General features: G+C 44.2%; 1 protein-coding gene across 4 annotated transcripts in view; it reads right to left on the bottom strand.

Annotated features, from left to right (window-relative positions):
* LOC139695591 (IQ motif and SEC7 domain-containing protein 1-like) overlaps positions 1 to 22,546 on the bottom strand; it is a 250,136-nt gene that overhangs the window by 65,553 nt on the left and 162,037 nt on the right. Inside the window, exon 1 of one of the 4 annotated variants that reach the window (XM_071594387.1) lies at positions 20,167 to 20,456. The exons of the other annotated variants lie outside the window; for them this stretch is intronic. Coding sequence (XP_071450488.1) covers positions 20,167 to 20,342 — 176 coding nt within the window. The 5' untranslated portion in view covers positions 20,343 to 20,456. Of the gene's footprint in view, positions 1 to 20,166; positions 20,457 to 22,546 lie in introns of those variants that run through there. 4 annotated transcript variants of the gene reach the window in all.

Here is a 22,546-nt window from a genome sequence, read left to right as displayed (position 1 = left end):
ACGAAATAAGTGATGATAACCTAATCTTAATACAATAGTATCCTCCATCGCCTATATATCCACGGCTAACTTCGATAAACAGAGCGTATGGCATAGGTCATAATGCAGATACGCAAATGCTGTCTCCGCGAAAAATTTCGCGATTGTGTAAAGATTAAGTGATTTCCGAGATCGATCTACCTCGCTAGATGACAATTATGCATTGGTTCCAGTCGATATCTTCCAACTACGCGATTTTTGAAACATTAGTTCGGTGAGATGAGAACAAAGCGAGAGAGACTCGATACATTTTGGTGCCACAGTTGCCAAAAACATATAAACTTCATCCACACCTTTACTATCGGGAAAACATACATATGATAGTGGCATTTTAAATTACAAGATTATTATCTACGCGTTTTTTTAATTAAACTTGAAAGTTTTGCCTTCCGAATATTTATTTAACCTTCAGAAGAACGGCATTTCATCTACCGAACGTTCCGTAAGAACAATCGACTGAAAATATCAATGTTTTGCACAATCTCTCTCCAATTTTATATCCCCACTGTTCTCAACCGAAAGTTTCAAAGTAAATCGAAAATGAACATTGTGATGAAATTTAGTTTCACAGCCTTAAACATTGAAAAACGTAAAAGATGAAAATAAAGTCAGACAACTAACTTTGTTTTCCATCCAATATAAAGATAAATGTATATGTAACATAGACCATTATATGTAGGTATTTCAGAGAATCGAAACTCTTTCTAATGCATCCCTTCTACGTCTGATGTGACACAAGAATTTGCATCTAAATACCGCAACAATAACGTCTCTAAAATAACTGGAGGCAAAGAATCTTCTTTTCCGTTCATTGTAACTTTTTCACTAATTTGTAAACAATTAACAGACGCATTCTTACATAAATGTATAAATACCTATACGAGATCGATTACATGGAGTGTGACCACATTTTCTGGCAGACCGGTTTCACAGCCATAAGGAACCTTCATGTGATGCAAATCATGAACACGTACTTTAGTTCATCACCCAACCTGCCGTGGTATTGTTCACCGCAGATGGAAATTTACTCCACGGACCCGAAATAACTATTTCCATTTCCTCAACCATATAATTTAAACTAACCCGGTACAAAAACAGAAAGAGTAGAAAACGCTCAACTTCCGAGCCTTTTCCTTGCATTCACTGAATGGAAGAGATACACGGTCACTCTGAGTTACCATGTAGTAGCGGGAAAAACTTCATGAACTTAAAGGGTACACCCTTTACATAATATCCCCTTACAAAACATATAATTCCGATATGCTCCACAGCTGAAATCGCAAAATCATTCCCCGCTTAATGGAGCCGAAGCAAAATATCGTACGGAATAACTTAGCTTTGGGTCTTACTCTTGTCCTTGAGAGCTCCAATTACCACAAACGATGCTCGCCTTTAGGTACAGATTGCAGTAAACTCTGTCGCACGCACGCAAAGTAAACGGTAGAACACCATCGTAGGCTGGAAACTCGCGGAGAAGGTTATCTACCCTTCCGAAAGAGTCATTGCGTCGAACTAGACGATCAACGATAACAACCTATCTTTTTCTGTCTCGAGATTGTAAGAGTTGCCCGACGCCGATTGGAGAATACCCTACTTTGACCATTTATCGTTCGGATTTGCGCAAACACACTGATGGAGGTAGAGGGGGTGTTATGTGGGTGCAGCTTCAGCAAACGGCTGCGACAACACCGGAGACAACTGCGCACAGACCCGCAATCCTCGGATGGTTGGTTAGAAGCGCCATCGGTGGCAGGCGACAAAGGAGATATCGGAGGGACGGGATATTTAGGGGGGGGTACAACAAGGGTGGTCCGATCGACGATACTTATAACCAGATGCGTTCTGTGAGCCTCCGTCGCCTAACCTTCGACAAATTTCTTCGTTATAATTGGTCCGATTGGGTCCCCCGCACCACAACAATTAAGTCAATCAAGAAGAAACAGGGGCTCGGGTAAAAACTTCAGCGGCAAATAGACTCTCCTCTGGATCGATTTATCTAAAAAAAAAAATGGAGCGCGGGCTAGTATCTGGGCAAAGATCGCGTCTTCTTCTTGACTACTTGCTAATTAATAATGGGGAGAGGATAGGCGCATGCCACTCACCGACCGACCAACCACACTAATGCGAGGAACACGTTTCCTGCATGATAAATACAGGGAAGCACACTAACGAGGCAGTGAATCAATTCAGGAAGTGTAACTCGAAGCACTCGTTGCCGGGCAAATAGAGAATATAACGCCGGAGAGACGAGATGCGGTGGTGGGTAATGTAGATCGGAATAAAATAACTCACTTCGCTCGCCCTTTGAGCAAACCTCGGCGGAAAAAAATACCTCCCAACGCGTATACACAGAACAACTTCCACACGCAGCAATAAAGGTCGCTCTGAGGTTTATATTCGGCTCGTTTCTCGGATGATGAAATACAAAATGAAACGGCGAGGATGGCCATTACTTCTTCAGAGACAAAATAATAGAATATAGACTTTAAAAACCTGAAAAGAAGTATCGAGTCCAAATAACCGTTTTCTTTAGGCTAGTTCACAAGTTCCAGAATTTTATAATCTATCTAGGAAATAGGTATACATAAACATTAATATTGAAACTGCTAAGTCATATTCACGTCAATCTATTGTAAACCAGGACGTTAGTGGAAATTTGTTAAGGAAAAATGTAGCGAAGCTTCAACTGATAACGAACAAAATAATTTGATTATTCATAGAAATTCTCGTAATAATTTATGCTTAAATTGGTAAAATATGGAATAAGTACACAGTGCGCAGAATAAATGAACAAGTCTCGGTGTATTTGGCAAACAATAATTACGAAGAGGTATTAAGTATAAATTTGAAATAGTTGTCGTAAGGTCGTATGGAATACTACATTGATCAAAAATTTCCCGGAATTTATTCAGAAAATTAAAAATACAAGTTTATTCATCTAAATCTATATTGTCCCCTTCAAAGTAATCCCCATCGACTGCAACACACTTATGCCAGCGCTTGATCCAATCCTCGAAACATTTTTTATATTCGGTTTTCGGTATGTCCATCAGTGCTTCCTGCGATTTTTCCATTACTTCCTCTCGGCTGCTAAAACGCGTTCCCCGTAATGGTTTTTTAACTCGATTGAACAGAAAGAAGTCACAGGGAGCCAAATCAGGTGAATTCGGTGGCTGTTGGATGGTATTTGTTGCATTTTTCGTCAAAAAATTACGAATAATGATAGCACTGTGCGACGGTGCGTTATCATGGTGCAAAATCCACGAGTTTTCTGCCCACATTTCTGGTCTCTTTCGGCGAATTGCTTCACGCAAACGTCTCATAACGCCCAAATAATACTCTTTGTTTACTGTCTGGCCTTCTGGCAAAAATTCATGATGCACTACACCGTTGTAATCCATGAAAACCGTCAGCATTGCCTTCTTTTTTGACTGAAAACGACGTGGTTTTTTTGGTCTCGGCTCATTTGGTGAACGCCATTCACTTGCCTGATGTCTGGATTGCGTGTCGTACTCATAAACCCACGTCTCGTCTCCAGTAATGATCCTTTTGATGAATGTGGGATCGGATTCAGCCTCGCAAATCATGTCTTTTGCGACGTCAACACGGTCTCTTTTTTGCATGAAATTGAGGTCTTTTGGAACCAACTTTGCTGCTACACGACGGAAACCCAAATCATTAACCACAATGTCTTGGGCGGATCCATAGGCAATGTTCAAGTCCTCCGCTATTTCTCTGATGGTTAATTTGCGGTTATTGACCAACATTTCTTTTACTTTATCAATTTTTTCACCGACTTTCGATGTCGATGGTCTGCCACTGCGTTCATCATCTTCGATTGACTTACGACCACTTCTGAACCGCTCGTGCCACTGGTAAACGACCGTTTTTTTTAGAGAATCGTTGCCGAAACACTTTTCCAACATTTCCAACGTCCGTGCGCCACTAAATCCGTTTTTTACGCAAAATTTAATACAAGTTCGTTGTTGCAAATTTAAATCCATTTCTGAAATTGTAAAAAATCGCCAACACACACAGAGATAGATGTACTCTTGGCTACGTAACTTTTGCAAATGTCAAGTTATGACACTAAGATTTAAAGGGAATATCAACAACAGATGTACCAATTTAACAAAAAAAACAGAACTCAAATCGGAACGATGGGAGCGCCACACGGTGGTTATTCCGGGAAATTTTTGATCAAGGTAGTACACGACAAGCTGAAAATTTTTATCTTGAATTGATCGTGTCCTTTAAGGTTCGCCGCAGCGTTAGAGTAAAACCCCAAAGGCATCATAAATCATACTACAAATTGTCTGAACAGCGCACAGGAGCTTCAGACAATTAAGCCCACTAAAATTCGTTCCCACCGCAGTCCTCCAGTTATTAGGTCTTCCTAACATACAAGATGAAATGAATGAACGCGAACACGAGTGAAGTAAGAGTCATAAAATATAATCTCGCAGTCAATCATCCTGGTGGATCGGGAACGGGCAGATTCCAAATTTATTCGGCAAACCAGAGTTCAGTGGATCGTGACATGGTTCTGCGTGAGCCCGTGCGGAATCCAAGATCCACACACACCCAAATGCACGGGAGATTGACACATGAGGTCGAGCAAGAAGAACGCTACCATGCTCAAGGAAAATATTTGAAGAGCGTCCTCGGAGACCGATCGTTTAGCTTTTGACAAAGGCTATGGTGTACCTTGCAGTAAACATTTACCTTGACGGACCACCATAGAATTGAACACTTCTGCGCCCTACATAATTTGGATCGTCCACTCTTTTTCTCACAACCTTCAAAGGAGGCTGACCCACTTCCGAGGCACACCAAATCCCAGCCAAACGAGTTCATTTCCTCCGCGTGAGAGCCACCTCGCTTCTCCGCCTCCTCTCACGCCACACTTCCCAACTCCCACATCCCCTCGCGCCTCGGCCATCCCGTAGTTGCCCTCCCCAAGATGTAACACACAGACCTGAGGTCAGGTGGAAAAGGTACCCTACCGTGCCCTCGACGTTTCACCACGATATTCGGCACCTAAACTGCTCTGGCGCCATGGGAAACGTGACTACCAGCGCAATCTCTGCCGAAACGATGCAAGGCAAAACACTTCCCTCGCCCCGAGGGCGTGTTCTGTTCGACGGCGTACTCTCCGAGATAAACCCCATCGCGTGTTTGAGACACATGCAGGCGGCTCTAAAAGGAAACCAACGCCACAAAATCAACACAGGTACGCACACCTTGCCAATTGAAAAAAAAAAAAAACGCGACCCAAAATATCATCAATGCTGAAATAGCAAGCTCAAAAAAAAGTATCCGAAGAAAATTACACAACGGAAAAACACGGAAGGGACATTTGACCGAAAGTGGTCGAAGGCGTTGGAATTGCCGCCAGGATAGGTTGGCAATTTTAGATCTCTTCATAAAGGTTAACATTTTTTTTTAATATACTGAAATAAGGAGACTCGACCACGCCGAAGAAGACCAATAAAAACCGAAGGCCTTAGCGAAACTCCGGCTGACCTTGCCGCTTACCTGTTTCACCACTCACTCATACAACTTTTTTTTTAAGTATCTGCCCCAACTGCTAGGCATCATTACACACACGCAGGCAACAGCGGGAACATTAGAAGGACGACCCGATTTCTAGTCGCTACCGCATGACTGTATCAACCAGGCCCCCAAGTTTTACCACGATTTCCCTATGACATTACATAATTTGCTTCCTTTATGCGTGCTCCTCAAACGGAAAATGGCTGACGCACTCTCAAGTCCGAACGAGCGCCGTCACGCTCGCGTCGCTCCGCGGCTTCCTGCGAGGTCCCTATCGGGGATTGCCACATGACTTCGCGGATCATCGTGCCGTTCCTTTCCACTACGGACTATTTACATGGTCCAGAATAAGATGTCGATGCAGTTATTCCTAGACGAGAACATGTGAAACAGTATTCCCCTTCTAATATAATCAAAAAGACAATAAGGAATGCATCATGCGGCAACTATAAAGCGCGAGTTCTGACTTCTGAAGCTTAATTACCATGCCGGTCCCATGATTCAAGATTTCATCATTTAAAGGACCATGGAAAACTGAGAAGCCTACCATTGACGCTGAATTAACATACTTTCCAGACAAATACAACGGAGGAGTTTGAGTACCGACCGCAGAGCAAAAGATTAGGGGAAAGAATGACAACGATTACTTGAGAAATCCGAAGGGGACAGGAACGACTGAAGCACTCACGGACCCTATACCCCTCACGTGTAACATCATAACCACATCCTCTACTAGCCCTGCAACTGGAAAGGGGATTTTCAAATAAGAATCATCTAATATGTATAATTTTTATGATAGGATAATATGATGACCCTTCATTTTGAGATATCCATCAAAATTAAAACTCGATAAAAATATACCTTCACGCTAAGCCCGTCAATCCGTGGCCCATTTCCCCCTCTCAAAAACCTAAAATTCTCCGAGGGAGACCCCCCCCCCCTTTCCCCACTGGCGGAGAACGTCTCGACTAATTGAATGAAAGGAATGCACATTTTGGAGGAATGAAATTTTATTTCGGCCTTCGACGTGGTGAAACCGCTACGTCATGAACAACGCCACACGTCATTCCGTTCTAAACACAATTCCGCCCAGTGAGATCTCCTTGCAACACCTCCCCTCAAAACAAATGTCACTACCAGGACGATGTCGCACTGCGACGAAACTGTCACCATATAAAAAACACTGCTTCGCGCTCACTTAAATATTCATTTACAGCAATGACCGCATTAAGTGCTATCTGTTTAATTGCATTGGATTAGACATGGCTCCGCTCTACTGAGAGAAAAAATTCCCAATCATTTTTTTTTCATCGTGCTATTTGTCAGGTTTTTTTCCATTTCCTTGTCCCTGAGATTTAATCTGGCTCATCTCCCATAATCTCCACCCAAAATACTGCTTCCTTCGTTCTCGCCCGCTGACCCACGTCCAAATCTGATACAGTTGTTACCTCTCCCCCTGCTATTTCTCATATCTACTCTTGGAAGTTCACCAATTATTACTACAGTCCGCAAATTTACGCCAACTGACGTCCTGTGGGACCTACAAACGAACCGCGAGGCATAATCCAAGTTAGGGCCCACCGCTTAGTGTTTCGGGGGAGGGATTAGGGAGAGGAGGGGTGAACGCAACGTTCTTGACAGGTTTCAGTGGAACAGAAACGCGCTACCAAAAAATGATACCTTAGTAGCACGCAAACCAGACGCAAATTAAGTTTGCGAGGAGCTATTTTGAATATAAGCCAAAGGGTGGTCGGAAGACGGGAGCGAAAAGACCACAGAACAAGAATTGAAGGGCGTGTGTGGAGTCAGCCCGAATCGGAGGGGCGTCCACCCAGAACTGTTTTTGACAAGAGCTCCAACGACACCTAAGGAAGTCGGCAGATGGCTGCGCCACAGAACATACTGCATTTCTTCTTCAAGTTATACCCGAGGCGACAATTACTACAATTATTCATAATATTTATAGACACAAGAAACTCCCCCTACAAAGAATAAATAATAAGTATTCCCCAACGGTTCATCATTATACAAAACAATGTTCGAGGAATAATTACATTCATTTCTTTTGAATATGTCAACATTTTAATACCATATCATACATACATACATATTCGATAATCGGAATTATAAATCACAATAAAATTAAATTAAAAAAAACAATGTTGTAGTTGATCAAATACCTGCAAAATCATTTCTCAGTTAAGCCCAATATTTTACTCAGATTTCAGTAATTTTAACCACCATTATCAGGTTCGAAAGACAATAGCCTTAATAACTGTCACCCCCGGTTAGCCTATCACGTTGATCGCTAAGCTGCCAGCTCGGGATTCCGACCATAGATACCATCTTCCATCAGGGACAAAGGGAAAACCATTTCGCACCTCCGGCTTTGGCCTCCCCTGAGAAGGAAATCCCCAAAATCATCGAAAAACAGCGGTGAAAACTATTTCCAGGTAATTCACATTGAAACCAACTCGTTCCTGACAAGTATTAAACATGAAAACTGGCAACGCGTCGGCGTCTGAGCGGATTACCAAGACGCTTCATGCATCCGAGACTAGGTTAACACTCCTGCATAGCGGAGCTTCGAAGAGAGAAAACATGATTCATTTGCCCCGTCAATTTTTATCTCTATGACTGCCGGCAGCCTTCAGCGTAAGATGCCCTGGCCTACATTTTTCAAAGACAATCACGTCGGAAGTTGCATTTTCTTATCTGGCATTCCCCATTCGATCTCAGGGCCCCTTGACTTCACCCGAATATACTCCCGAGCCTACTTCACCGTGAATCGCGATCAATTGAAGCATATTCCGACGAAGATTTCGCGATCTTGATCGGACCTGGGCCTTCAACGATGTGCTCACGACACTTCCCGCACGAGATGCCGAGAGAGTTAAATGTTAATCATAGCACGCGCAGCCTCCTGTCAGACTTCTCGGAAGGGTATCAATGGAGAAAGGAGCCGGATGGAGCCAACAGATAAGGCAGAAACGACACCCCGTCTTCGGGAAATATAAATGATTTTAGGTGGGGAACATCTCTTCTCCGGTGTATTTTCATTCCTAAATGATGAGAAAAAACTGCAAGGAAGCGAGGAGGAGGAAGTTGGAATGTCGGAAACGTCGCATCTTCAGATAGGCCGTCTGTCATGCCGGGTCGTACGCACAAAGGATGTCGAAAACGATAGAGGAGCATGAAAATGATGATTTACTACCGCGGGCTTAGCTTCGATACTGGAACCCCGTAAATCCATATTTTCCACGTCCTCTCGTCAAGTGAGAATTCAACACGTTAACATTTTTTCATCTATAACATTTCGTAGGAATTGAGCTTAACCATTCTGGAAACGTACGACAAACTTACTGGCTAACCTGTTTTGTGTTCGGATGCACTCGCGCGTCTTTCGAGAAGGGAGTTTGGGATTTCCCAAACCCGTCCTGATGGACCACCGACAATTGAGGAGCTATCAGTCGACGGTTTTTGAAGAGCCGTCTATCACTCCGCACTTGGGATTAGGAGCTTATCGAAAACAATGCGGGAAGCATTTCGCGTGTGACATTTGAATTTATTTTCGCAACTCGTAATTACAAGTAAATATGTGCACCGAAGAAAATGAAAAACCGGCGTCAGTTAATTAAGGGCGAAAACGATTGCTAAAAATCCTCAATTAGATAGACACTTGAAATTGATACATAATTTAGTCAAGCAATGAAAACAATTGTTTAACGTTTGCCAGTGTTTACCAAATGGTAGGCTATGTAATCCCATTGTCAAAGACATGCAATCCATACGTCCATTGGTCAATAGTTGGCAAGCAATTGCAGAAAATCCGGCAATAAAGATAAATAAACAATCACGACTGGACAGGACATATTCAAATATGAGGTAAGTAGTAACAAGCCGTGAAGTTCCACTTAGGGCACTTGTGTTAGCGCATGATGATTGCGTCACTAGTCGCAGCAGTGGTGACCGCCAAAAGGAAGAGACGGTGAAAATATTAGAAATCCATGGAATGATTTTCCGACTGGCGTTGCCAAAGAAATAACACAAACTTCGGGAGTATCACTAAGGATTCTGAAACTTCAAACAACAGCAGTCACCATGTTATCATGCAACTTAGACTACGTATACGTGAATCGCTTCCACAAAGTGACGCCTCAAACAATTCTATTCTGCGTGTGTATTTCAATGAACTTAAGTTTGTCTTTCAAAAAGGTTGAAGGCTCGTTACCCTCAGACCATGAAGGACCTTGAGATTCGGAAGCTAACTAATTCCAGAAAATTGAAGGTTGTAGCATATTGCTATCGAGAGTCAAATCAATTACATACGTACGCCATGGAATATTTCTGTCTAGAAACAAAACGGACCTCCTTTCAAATATTGTTCAAAGGAAAATTTTTGAGAATAGAAACTGTTTGACAACCCTTCGCTCTGATTGCACTTCCGATTTCATTTGAATATATTCTCATGGCTTGGCTCGTTTTTAAGAGTGAGGCACTGTACACTTGACAATAAGCTTAGGGCGCCTCAAATATTTGGAAAACCGTCTTCTTCAAACAAAACCCTATTTACGTAGTGCGCAATTATATGCCAAAAATGAGTGTTTCGACGAAACACTTAAGACTTTGGAGAAATGAAAATCGACGACGTTGGCAGGTACTTCCTTCTGATATGATTCTGGCAATTTTAAATCGATGTTGATTCACCAGGTATTTTCTACGAAAAGGGTCATATCTTGGTTTCGCATACGTTATACGAAGAGAACATTCAGAGAGAACGATGTTTTAGTAATGGATCTGAGAAGGTAACTGGGATACCTGAGGAGGGATACGAGAGATACTGAAAGGCTTCCGTTCGTCCATCTTCGGGGTGGCTTCCAGGAAAACGAATCTATTGGATCGCAGCACTTCGATCCAACGAAATAAATAAATGAGCAGCCGAAGAATAAAAATCCTAATCAAGGACAAACTCCAAGGTAATCATGGATGAGTGTGGAGGCGTTCGGCAAGATTTGCATTGATTCAAAAATCATTTATTCCAAGAGAGTAGACATTCAAAATTACTATTCTCACATTTACCATTAATGAAGAGTCGCTTGGCTAAAAATTAAACCTTCACGACGATGAGGATGTATATTATAACGAAAAGTGATGGAATTGTGTGTTATGCACACACACACACACGCAAATAGCCAAACAGCGAGGACATGCAGAATGATTTCGGATTAGGAAAATGATAAAGAACACAAAAAAGGACACCAATATAATGAGAGGAGAAGGGGATTCCAAACAGAGCAGAATGTCCTGGAGCGCGAATCGAAACACAGACCTCCGCTTTGCCTGGCCGATGCACTGACCACTGCGCATTTTCACTGTTAGGAAACCCTTTCTTCTCCTCCACTACTCTTGGGCTCGTCATTTTATGTGCTCCCAATCCCTCTCTTAATCCTCGAGCATTCCTATATCAACATATATATATATATATATATATATATATATATATATATATATATATATATATATATATATATTATATATATACATATATATACATACACATATATACATACACATATATACATACACATATATTCTTTCTTTCGGGGATTTCAAAACAGCACCAAATGCACGTTAACGTCGGTGGTATTTGCATTCGCCTCCCCAAGGAAAGCCTCAGACAAAGAGCACACACAAACAGAGTGACGAGGGCGGCGTCCACCAAGAATATGGCGAAAGAAAATGCTTACACAAGAACGCCAGCGACATAAAATAAACACGCATTGAGGCGTTACGACAGCACCTCCGGCGTTTGTAAAAACCTCAACTCGCAATGCGAATCACTTCAAATAGCAATCTAGGTGAATAAATAGGGTCTGAGGTTAACACCGTATTAAAATTCACAGCATCGACACAACTAATCCGCCAAACGAAATAACACTGGTACCAAAATCACGGGGCGCTCCCAATTCTCTACCGTATTAGGTTGCCGCGGAGGCTTCAAGTCTCAAATCTCATCCCGGAAAAAATAAAGATATTCATTACCCGTCCATTTCGTCGAGGATTTGGTTGCGGAGAAGAAACATGAGGTACGAGCAGCTTTCCTTCGGGTGGATGGGTTGCCAATGGAACTGCACAGGTATTTTCGATTCGCCCTTTGGCTATTTCAATACTCTCCAAGTGAACTCCGTTGCCATAGTGCGTAGTTTTGCGGGCAATAAATACTGAAAAGCATGACCGAGAGGGAAAGAGTTGACTTCTAGGAGAAGACTTCGGGATGCATCTGGTATAATAACCTCATTATTTCCACTCCGTCCATCCGATGAAGCCCTCTGGAGTTAGTGTATACGTGTGTTGGCTTCACTGCAAGTCAAGTACGAACGCGGGCACTATCGTTATGTCAGTCAGACTATGAAAATCGGCTTCGGCTACTGGAGGAGACGGGATTAAGTGTCGTTTCCGGGTGATACTCGGCCACCCCTGTTCTGGGGGCATTTAACGGAACGCTTCGGCGAAACTTCGATTGGTGTTAGCTGCCCCTAGTGAAGGTATTAATGTTATCTTTAGGCTCTCGCAAGTTTTCAATCCTTCCACCTTTTATCTAATCACCTACCTTTCCATGATAACCCAAATTCTGAAGAGCACAACCTTCATTTGTGGTCACGAGAATTTCACGACAACAATCTCTACATAAATACACAACTACGGGGAGAAGATCTGTCATGAAAAAATGATTTGGCTAAGAAGATCTATGAAACCTAATTTTTGAACTGTGTTGCGGATATGCTGAGGGTTACACCGTCAAATCATATTGCTTCCAAGGAAATTTCCAAAAATGTTTGTTATTTTATATGGATGGCCAAGTAAAAATCGAATTCTAACAGCTCATTTTATTAGTGCACATCCCCAATAAATAACGCACCATTATTAACAAGACGGTTGAAGGCGAACCCAAATTTCAGCACACAATGAGCAAAAATATATTAAGAAGTCAACGCTCCTCGGATGCTATAAAAGCACCCGGCCGGGGTATTCGTATAAATATCTTCAAATGGCATTCATCAGAAATGTGCTCATATTTCGAGTCAAATCACAACAAGCGAATCACCACGGGTTCCCTATACGTGATGCGTAGTGTACTTAATTTTTAATTTAATGCAATTATGCCAACTTAAGGTCAGGGAATTTCCGTCTCATTTGTCATCACAACGGTACGCATCCGATAGTTACCATTTGTATTTCATCGAAACACACAGAGATCCCAGTTGTTTTCTCGGCGCCGTTCGTAGGCTGATCTCACACAACACATTCTTCGGTAAGCAACAGGATCGATCGACGTGAATTATTAATAATACTTGAAGGGCCAGGGACTTTATACGATGACTCCACTCACCCACACCGCATTGAAGAAGCTTGCGAGAAGGATATTGTATACATAGAGTAAGGCAGGGCATTAACGAAAAATTATATTCTTTCGAAACTAAGGGGTTTTATAACAGAGTAAAAACATTTGATCAACGACATTGAACGAACTATCAAAAAACTTGAACCACGAATGAAATCGAGAAGAGCGAAAAAATTAGAGGTAACCACCGGCGAAACCATGTGAACACTAATCGCTAAAGCTAACCTTGCAGAAAAATGCTCCTTGAGCACTTGTGCAGCGCCTTTATTCCTGTTTCCAAATTTTTAACTTAAGTGAAACAATCCAAGTTATTGCAATGAAGTCATAAGACGACATAAAATCGGCGCTGTTGCATGAAAAAATGTCTTGCGAGTATTGGGGGCTTCCTTCACAGGGGAACCATTAAATTACAAACAACAAATATCATTAGAAAAATAATAATTTAACATCGCTGAGTACTGATAAAGAGTAAACTTTTTCTGGTGTAATGATTGTGTAGCATAAGTACCAAATAGAGATTACGAAATGGATAATTAACTAATAGGCCAAGGAAGAATGATTAAAATGAACTAGATGGATATTTACTAATGACGACGAGAATGGGGTGAAAGAAAGACGGCGATGCAAAATCATGAACAACACATGGACTTTAGGGCACCTCAGCGCAGAAATACATCACGACGGAACAAATAATATATGAGAAGAAGCATGAAGGAATAAATGCGCAAAGCGATAAATATAATGCTTGCATGTAGTTAAATAAGCATGATTAAGTGGTCGCCAGAGAAAACAGAATGAAGGGACGCAGATAATAATTTTTCGTATTGATAACTAATGGTGGTGAGTTAAGCAGCTTCCTGGGCTTTGTAACTACTCGGGCTTCACATTTATTTCCTCTGAAATGATCCACACTGCAATGCGGTATCGCGTATCCTGGCCAACTGCCACCGAACTCCCCACGATCCGAGGCGCATTGGTCAATCGTTTTGAAAACGAGCGCTTTCAAGCTGCATCACGGCGACTGCACTAAACACGGACACGACGGCACACTCCAGAGAGAGAAACCGTTTAACATTCCTCGATGTTCCTCTTAGAAAACAACACAATTTTGAACGATATTCAAATGGTACTCGAAACTAAAGTATAAAGCATAAATTTAACATTCTTTAATTCTCAAAAGCTTTAGAATATGAAGGAAAAATATGAAGCTGTGCAATTGCGATCGGTTCCCATAGGCGAGGGTTGAAAGGATTGTTTTTTACGCATCAACAAGCCCTGCGGTATAAAGTGTAGGCATCCAAGGTAGAGAGATGAGCATCTTTTCGCCTGCTGCCAGCGGTTCTGGTATCTGATGTCCTTATGTACTCACCAATTCTGATATCCTGATATCTGGTCACACTAATAAAACCTTTAGCTGGCATGTTATGGCTATCACCCGAATCAGTCACTTAACGCGATATCCTTTACGTTACGCCATGATACGCACCTATCACCAAGCAGTTTTTAATCGAGAGGGAATATCATGGCTGCTTGTTGGCAATCTGCTTAGATGCTAAGTAATCTGCATTGCCGCTGTTCACACTTCTGTTGTCATTGAGGGCCACATAGAAACATCAGTAATGCCACCAAGGTTGGGAAAGCTTAACCAGCGGCAATATTGAATAGGCAGCGGATACCGGCAACCCGACAGCATTGCTATTAACGCTGAGGGAGTTTACGTTGTCGATTAAGTGGGAGCTCACCCACTAAGTTCTACCACATGTGAAATTCCCACACCAGGGTTGGGAGGAAATTTTCATTCCGTGAGCCTCATGCGGATCCCCAAGAAAGGAACCGACATGGGCACACATAAACATAGCTTGGGTGACACTGGTATTATTAGAGGAGTCGCCCATATTTGATCCCGGGACTTCCGGGTAGTTCTTCGACAGATAAAATATATACCCTCCCTACAGCTCACTAACGAAAGCATTTCTGCACCCGTGCTGACTCCATTTTCGACATACGCGACTGAAACTTCAGTTTCGATCACAACCAACCAGTTCCCGACAATTTTAAGAGCGACGACGGCTTCCCTCCTCTGCTTTAGTAGAGCGGAACTCCCGCGTGATTCGTTTCCGAAGTGCGTCGCTTCGGGGACGTTGAGCGTTGGAGCTACGCCCCCCCCCCCCAAATTGATCAAATGCGGGATAGATAGCCCGTGCAGACGCTAGCCCCTGCCATCGACGACCTGCCTCCCGTGCCTCAGTGACGTCACAGAAAAGAGGTGGGCGTGGCGGAGGAAGGGGAAGGGGGTGGTGCACTCTTATATGGCCACGCGACAATGGCCACGCGACAATGCCCGCCGCTTCCGACGCCTGCGACGCCCAGGTTATCCCCCGTCAATCGCAACCGCCGGGCGCGAGGGGAGGATGACGAATCGGGCCCCTCGAGGACGTGCTCGACGGACGCGAGGGAGCACAGGTGAGGGCTTCGCGGGGATAACACTGGGCGCCCGGGGCGAGGGGGACGCGCTCCTTGTTCCCGAAAGGACGGCGACGAGGCACATAAAAGACCCGTCTCCACGACGCCATATTCGTATTATCAAGTCTTCGATTCTTGAGTTCATGAAGCACTCCCCCCACCCGCCACCCGGGCGAGGGGCGAATGGAGACCGATTTCCACGGTTTATTTTAACGATCACATCAACATGCGCGCAAGCTCGCGCGTTAATGAAATTATCCGAAAAGTGCTGCTCCGGAAAAAAAGGGTGCGCGGATGCGCTCTTACTTGCACTGGCGCATGGAAATACTACCTTGATCAAAAGTTTCCCGGAATAACCACCGTGTGGCGCTCCCATCGTTCCGATTTGAGTTCTGTTTTTTTTGTTAAATTGGTACATCTGTTGTTGATATTCCCTTTAAATCTTAGTGTCATAACTTGACATTTGCAAATGTTACGTAGCCAAGAGTACATCTATCTCTGTGTGTGTTGGCGATTTTTTACAATTTCAGAAATGGATTTAAATTTGCAACAACGAACTTGTATTAAATTTTGCGTAAAAACGGATTTAGTGGCGCACGGACGTTGGAAATGTTGGAAAAGTGTTTCGGCAACGATTCTCTAAAAAAAACGGTCGTTTACCAGTGGCACGAGCGGTTCAGAAGTGGTCGTGAGTCAATCGAAGATGATGAACGCAGTGGCAGACCATCGACATCGAAAGTCGGTGAAAAAATTGATAAAGTAAGAGAAATGTTGGTCAATAACCGCAAATTAACCATCAGAGAAATAGCGGAGGACTTGAACATTGCCTATGGATCCGCCCAAGACATTGTGGTTAATGATTTGGGTTTCCGTCGTGTAGCAGCAAAGTTGGTGCCAAAAGACCTCAATTTCATGCAAAAAAGAGACCGTGTTGACGTCGCAAAAGACATGATTTGCGAGGCTGAATCCGATCCCACATTCATCAAAAGGATCATTACTGGAGACGAGACGTGGGTTTATGAGTACGACACGCAATCCAGACATCAGGCAAGTGAATGGCGTTCACCAAATGAGCCGAGACCAAAAAAACCACGTCGTTTTCAGTCAAAAAAGAAGGCAATGCTGACGGTTTTCATGGATTACAACGGTGTAGTGCATCATGAATTTTTGCCAGAAGGCCAGACAGTAAACAAAGAGTATTATTTGGGCGTTATGAGACGTTTGCGTGAAGCAATTCGCCGAAAGAGACCAGAAATGTGGGCAGAAAACTCGTGGATTTTGCACCATGATAACGCACCGTCGCACAGTGCTATCATTATTCGTAATTTTTTGACGAAAAATGCAACAAATACCATCCAACAGCCACCGAATTCACCTGATTTGGCTCCCTGTGACTTCTTTCTGTTCAATCGAGTTAAAAAACCATTACGGGGAACGCGTTTTAGCAGCCGAGAGGAAGTAATGGAAAAATCGCAGGAAGCACTGATGGACATACCGAAAACCGAATATAAAAAATGTTTCGAGGATTGGATCAAGCGCTGGCATAAGTGTGTTGCAGTCGATGGGGATTACTTTGAAGGGGACAATATAGATTTAGATGAATAAACTTGTATTTTTAATTTTCTGAATAAATTCCGGGAAATTTTTGATCAAGGTAGTAGAACCACGTCCCATTTTTTTCACGAATTTCCTTTCGGGTCGAACAGAAGGGCACACTTTTTCAATGCGGTTCAAAATGCACCCCATGAAATGACATCTACACTCCGGATGCGAAGGAAAGTGCATGCAGTTGGTAGGCCCTTGATGGCGCGGAGGTGGCTAAGGATTTAAGACCTAACGGCCGGGTTGCAGCCACCTATGATCATAGATAGTAGGTAGCGTGCCATGCCTGCTAAATACTGAGTTTCCACTCGGAGAGCTCCTATTACGTCTGGTGACCTCCTCAACTTCGACCCACGTACGCAATCCACCCACGGGGCTCCAATGCCATCGCAGACGGACCCAACAGGGTCGAGGTGCCCATCTATCCATCGACCAGGGGCACCCGAAATGGGGCGTACGAAGACTCAAAAGGGTGGAGGGAAATTTATTCGTTCACTTGCTTACATTCATTTTTTAATCTAAAAAACGGGTCCGAAAGCCTATAGGAAAGATAAAAAATACAGAGATGGGACGCAGCAATGAGAGAAAAAAATAAATTTTGGGCGAAATAACATTTTCTTTTACTGATAATCACAATCAAAAGTATCACAGGAAGAATGAACCGAGTGAGTTATGAGTACTTTCGACCGTCAACCAGTCAACTCCATGGGCCCAAAAGCCCATGCCCATGGGCTTCAGCATATACCCCAAATATTCCGATCCTAGCTGGATCTACCGCGGAAGTTTTGGGTTTTACAAAACACTGCCTCAATTCTATGACCTGGAGCCAATTTCTCAAGGCTGAATGTCTATGCTTAAATCCCCTAAAAAAATTCTGACACTAACATAAAACCTTCAATCTCGCATTTTGTATAACGTGGGAAAGTAACACATGCGTATACGTTTATTCACCATCAGCAGACTCGTACGCCCAAATTACAAAGACTGGCAAACTGACTTGTAGCTTTGAAAAATGGGTTTCAGAGCGAAGTATTCTTCCTCTAAAAATAGTTCAACGTGGACTGTCTACCTTGTTTTAAGCCCAGCAGGAGAACCTTTCCTTTTTAAAGAAACACCCGTGGGTTAGTTCACTGCCAGGGTTTAAATACTCCTGACTTCTAGGGCCTTAGGTAAGATTTATTCACTTTGAACCTACTGAATAGAACCACATTGACACATTAATTAAATTCATCTTCTATCACCCTATATTCAAACAAAAATCTGGAAGTCTGCGTGCAACCGAAGCTTAATCTGAATTGGATGATACATACATACACTCTTTTAGGATGGACTGAATTCGGAGGCGTCGAAAATATCGGAATACATGTTTGGGGGCTTTGGATGGACAAAGAAATAGAATAGTCAGGACACAATAAGAAAAGTTTATCGCCTTCATCGGCTTCCTTTTCAACGAATGACTTACTCATCAGACTCCTATCCAAGCTTTACGGCGAGTAACTGTTTGAACTCAAAATTTCTACGAATTCCAGGTTACCCTTACGCCTCGACAGTAACGCCGCGGTTATGTTTTCCCATTGGATAACACCGAAAGTCGACAGTTAAGTATTTAAATCAATGCCAAAATATCCATCAGCTCAAAACTTACAACATATATTTTCGCTTGACAGTTGAGAGAAGATGACTGCTTTTGATAACGGCGCGTTGGCTTTTCCTTGATGGAATGCAAACATGGAAAAACCATACGCACGCTCAAATATCGGACAATTCACGAGAGAGCGAGAGTCCGAAAATGAGCACTATGGCCTCCGATAGTCCAGGAGAATTTTTATTAAGACTCTTCCGGGTGACGGCTCCCCGGATTCTCCCACAACTCCTGCTCCTTCCACACTCGTGTACTCCCACGCTGTGTGTTCATCCCTTATCCGTTCCCGAACGGATGTTCAGACCCAAATCAAACATACTCGTATGTCTGATAACTTAATTCGCTTCATAATTCACAAGGCTTTAAACTAACGGCAATGCCCTGATCCAAGCAGAAGGCATAACGTGCGCTCCAAACAAAACCACTTGCTTCGCCTTTTTACTAACCAAAGACCCTTATTGCTTCCTTTACATGACTTGGGATAATTAATGGGTAAGCATTTCACAATTGCTCCCGACAAGGACGGGAGAAGGCATTCGCATTTATCACAATAATTATATGGTGTAAAAAAACCCAGGAACGAAACCAGCCATGAAAGCACACACAAAAAAGCACACACACTAAAGTTAAGGTCCGCCATCGTCCGGATGAGTGATTGCCCTTAGATTCCGAGTGACATCCTACCCACTCGACTTCATTTCTCTCAAACACTCGTCAGCGTCCAACGATTGCACATCGCACACAAAGAGGCAACACGGGACGGGGAAAGGAGGTTGCGCGCGTCGGCATACGCACACTTGCCCCGTCAAGCCGTTCGACATCATCTGCTCCTCAATTCGAGTAAAACGGAGATCAGTCGGACGTAAAAACAAGGGCATGGTGCTTACAATGCCGCGGGAGCTGCGAATCGGCCAGTGGCAATCACCACGCCTATCACCGACACCCCCCCCCCCAACAGTAGCAAATGGACACGACTACGGCAACTGCAAGAGAGAAAACAAAATCCGCCTGCTCGACCGCATCATTTCCCGTCCACCGCGATCGTCTTAGGAACACGGCGCTAGAAAGCACGAAAGAAACTCGAGAAAAATCGAGAGCAAAATCACCGTCAAGTCGGAAATAAACCGATACCCATGACACTGGAACCTCAAAAACAACAATCCGTTCGGCGATAACTTTCTTCGGGGCGAGATAACTCTCTAAATAGAAATAACGATGGACACTTTCAAATTTCAGTCACCCAGAGAGACAAAGAGGGCGGGGCCTCGTTCTCCCGACATGAAAATCCTCACCCGCGAGACCCAACGACAACAGCGACCGTTCACTAATCCACAGTTGCACCAACACCGTGTATCACTTTCATAAAACCCGGGGAGAGCTGAAACTAGATCGCCGACCCGTCACGGTGGACGGTGGAAAGTGGTGCACGGAAACCCACCGCCATGGGAACACACGCACTAACCTGTATGTGACCCGCAGGTAGTGTCCACTGTACACGAGCGGGCCGTAATACTTGGATAGGGAGCGGCTGGCGTACAGGGGGACGCCGCGGCTGCGCGCCAAGGGTCCGCGGGGCCGGAGGACTGGGATCGCCTCCTGGTACACGATGGGCGAGGAGTCCGGGCCTAGGGTGAACATCGTAATAGCCACCGAGGGGGGGGGGAGACTAAAGGAAAGGGGGCGGGAAGGAGAGGGGGAGCGAGCAGGTGGAGGGAATTCACATGCGTGCGAAAGGAGAAAGAAGGCGGACCGCGCGTATTTCCCGCGCCGGTGCGCTGGGTGGAACGGCTGGCGCGACACTGAAGCACGACCGCAGGAGGCGTGCTCTCCCCGGCGGAGAGGTCTCCACCCCCGCCCGCCCTCCCCGCTCTAACCCGACCTCCCTCCCCCCGAACGAACGACGACCCTCCCCACTCCCTCTTTAATCCGCGGGGCGGTGGAGAGCGGCAAACAAAGCACGTTTCACATGCCATCCTCTCCAAAGAATAAGGCTGTGGGAGGTGACGTCAAGGGGGAGAGATAGAGGAGGGGGCGCGCGCTTATTCCATTGTTTCCCGGACGGCTCCGTATGGATGTGTTACATGAATGGGAAGAGAGTGGCCGGGAAGGCAAAATGCTCGACGGAGGGGTGGTTAGGGATCGAGATGACGCGAGGGACGTCGAATTAATTGTAACGCGGTTAACGAATGAAGGGGGAAGGAAGAGCAAAGGGAAGGATACGTCGCGCAGCCCTCTCCCCCCATGACGCCTGGCGCCTGCACCGTCTCCCCGGGCGGAGAGATGGAACACGACTGCCAAACATCCGAGGGCGAAGAGTGTCAGTCGACGGTGAAAAAAAAGCCATCCGCCACCCACTGTCGATGACTCAAAACATCACACTGCGAATGAGAAAGGAGCTCCACGTTCTTACTGATATGATAAATGTGGCCATATAGCCCCTAACAATTTCAAACTTGCTTAGCTGAAATCTATATCCATACAAATCTAGCAGACCTTGGTTACAGAATTCGTGTAAGCGCGTTTAGTATTTTCAATTGTCACGGCCTCGGGAGTCATACCTCGTCATGATGAGCATTATATTTCCCATTGTAAATTAATAAAATAATTGAGTATAAACAACGACTGGTAATAAAATGGGGAAAGCTAGCCCAGTGGATACAGTTCTGGGTTACTAACTTCCCCAGCCATCTAGTTCAAGCTCAGCTCGGGCGCTCCGCCCGAGTTCGATTTCAGGTGACGCCTCTGGGCTCCCTCAGCTTAACTCGAGCGGTGTGATTTTTCAGGAACCAGACCTTCCTGAGAGCCCACAGAAGGCGTACGGAAAGCAACTGTTCTCCTAAACTCTGCTAACGTGTGCTATCATGCGCTGTGCAGGGTTCAGTTTCTGGTGAGCACTATCCTCTACTATTGCACTAACCTTCAGGCTGATTGCTGTGTCAGAGAAAATAAAAGCACCATTTTAGCTAGTATTTCACTATTCATCAAAAATGAACAATCGAATCGGCAACAGTTGCATCAGGTACACAATGATGTCGTTGAGGAGTGAAACGAATTCGTATCGTTAAAGATACATTTTTAAAGACAATCCAAGAATCAAATTTTAAAAATAATGAGAATCACAAGTTTACCACTTGAAATTCAACGGTTGAGTGACATAATGGCAAGGCGGGAAAGCATTTGATCTGTGGTGAAAAGGGGAGCATGGGTGAACGATGTTTTGAGCGCCATAGCCCCGCACTGTGAATCGTAGCAGGAACGCTGAGGAAACGATCGAACATCTGCTACTTGCCATCGAAGTTTCGAGGACTCCTCGCGTCACGATCCACCCTCCCTCACAGGGGAGTAATTGGGGGTTGGGGAAATAGGCGCGGGCGCCCTTCCCCCCTCCCTATTCGCGACAACACCTCTTGGGGCTAATCCATCACATGCCGAAATCACGAACGTTGGATGCCTAAATGCTTGAAACACGATCAAATACCAGAGATCGTTTCACCGTATTACGTCACTCCTTCCCCTCCATAACCTTCTTGATATGGAATTGAGTTGTTTTTTTCTTTCACGACTTTCATCACGCCACATTTAGAATATGTGGTAGCTGTTGGGGTCCACCGAGGAAAGGGCTACTTAAGTGACAAAAGCTACAAGCTACATTAGTACAAAAAATTACAACGAGAAGGAATTGTTAAATTTGACATTAAAAAACCGAGATGCTAACAACTACACTGGCAAGCGGGAAGGACTAAACTTTGAGAAGGTTAAAAGGCCAATCCGGTTTACTCCTGAGAGCAAGGGGCAATGATTAGAATGCCAAACAGACCATGCCTACGGACTCTATATGAGCC

The sequence above is a fragment of the Hetaerina americana genome, unplaced genomic scaffold (genome assembly GCF_022747635.1).
Source record: "Hetaerina americana unplaced genomic scaffold, ioHetAmer1.1.p SCAF_60, whole genome shotgun sequence".
In the NCBI taxonomy this organism is placed as follows: Eukaryota; Metazoa; Arthropoda; class Insecta; order Odonata; family Calopterygidae; genus Hetaerina; species Hetaerina americana.
This window is presented reverse-complemented; position numbering and strand designations above follow the sequence as displayed.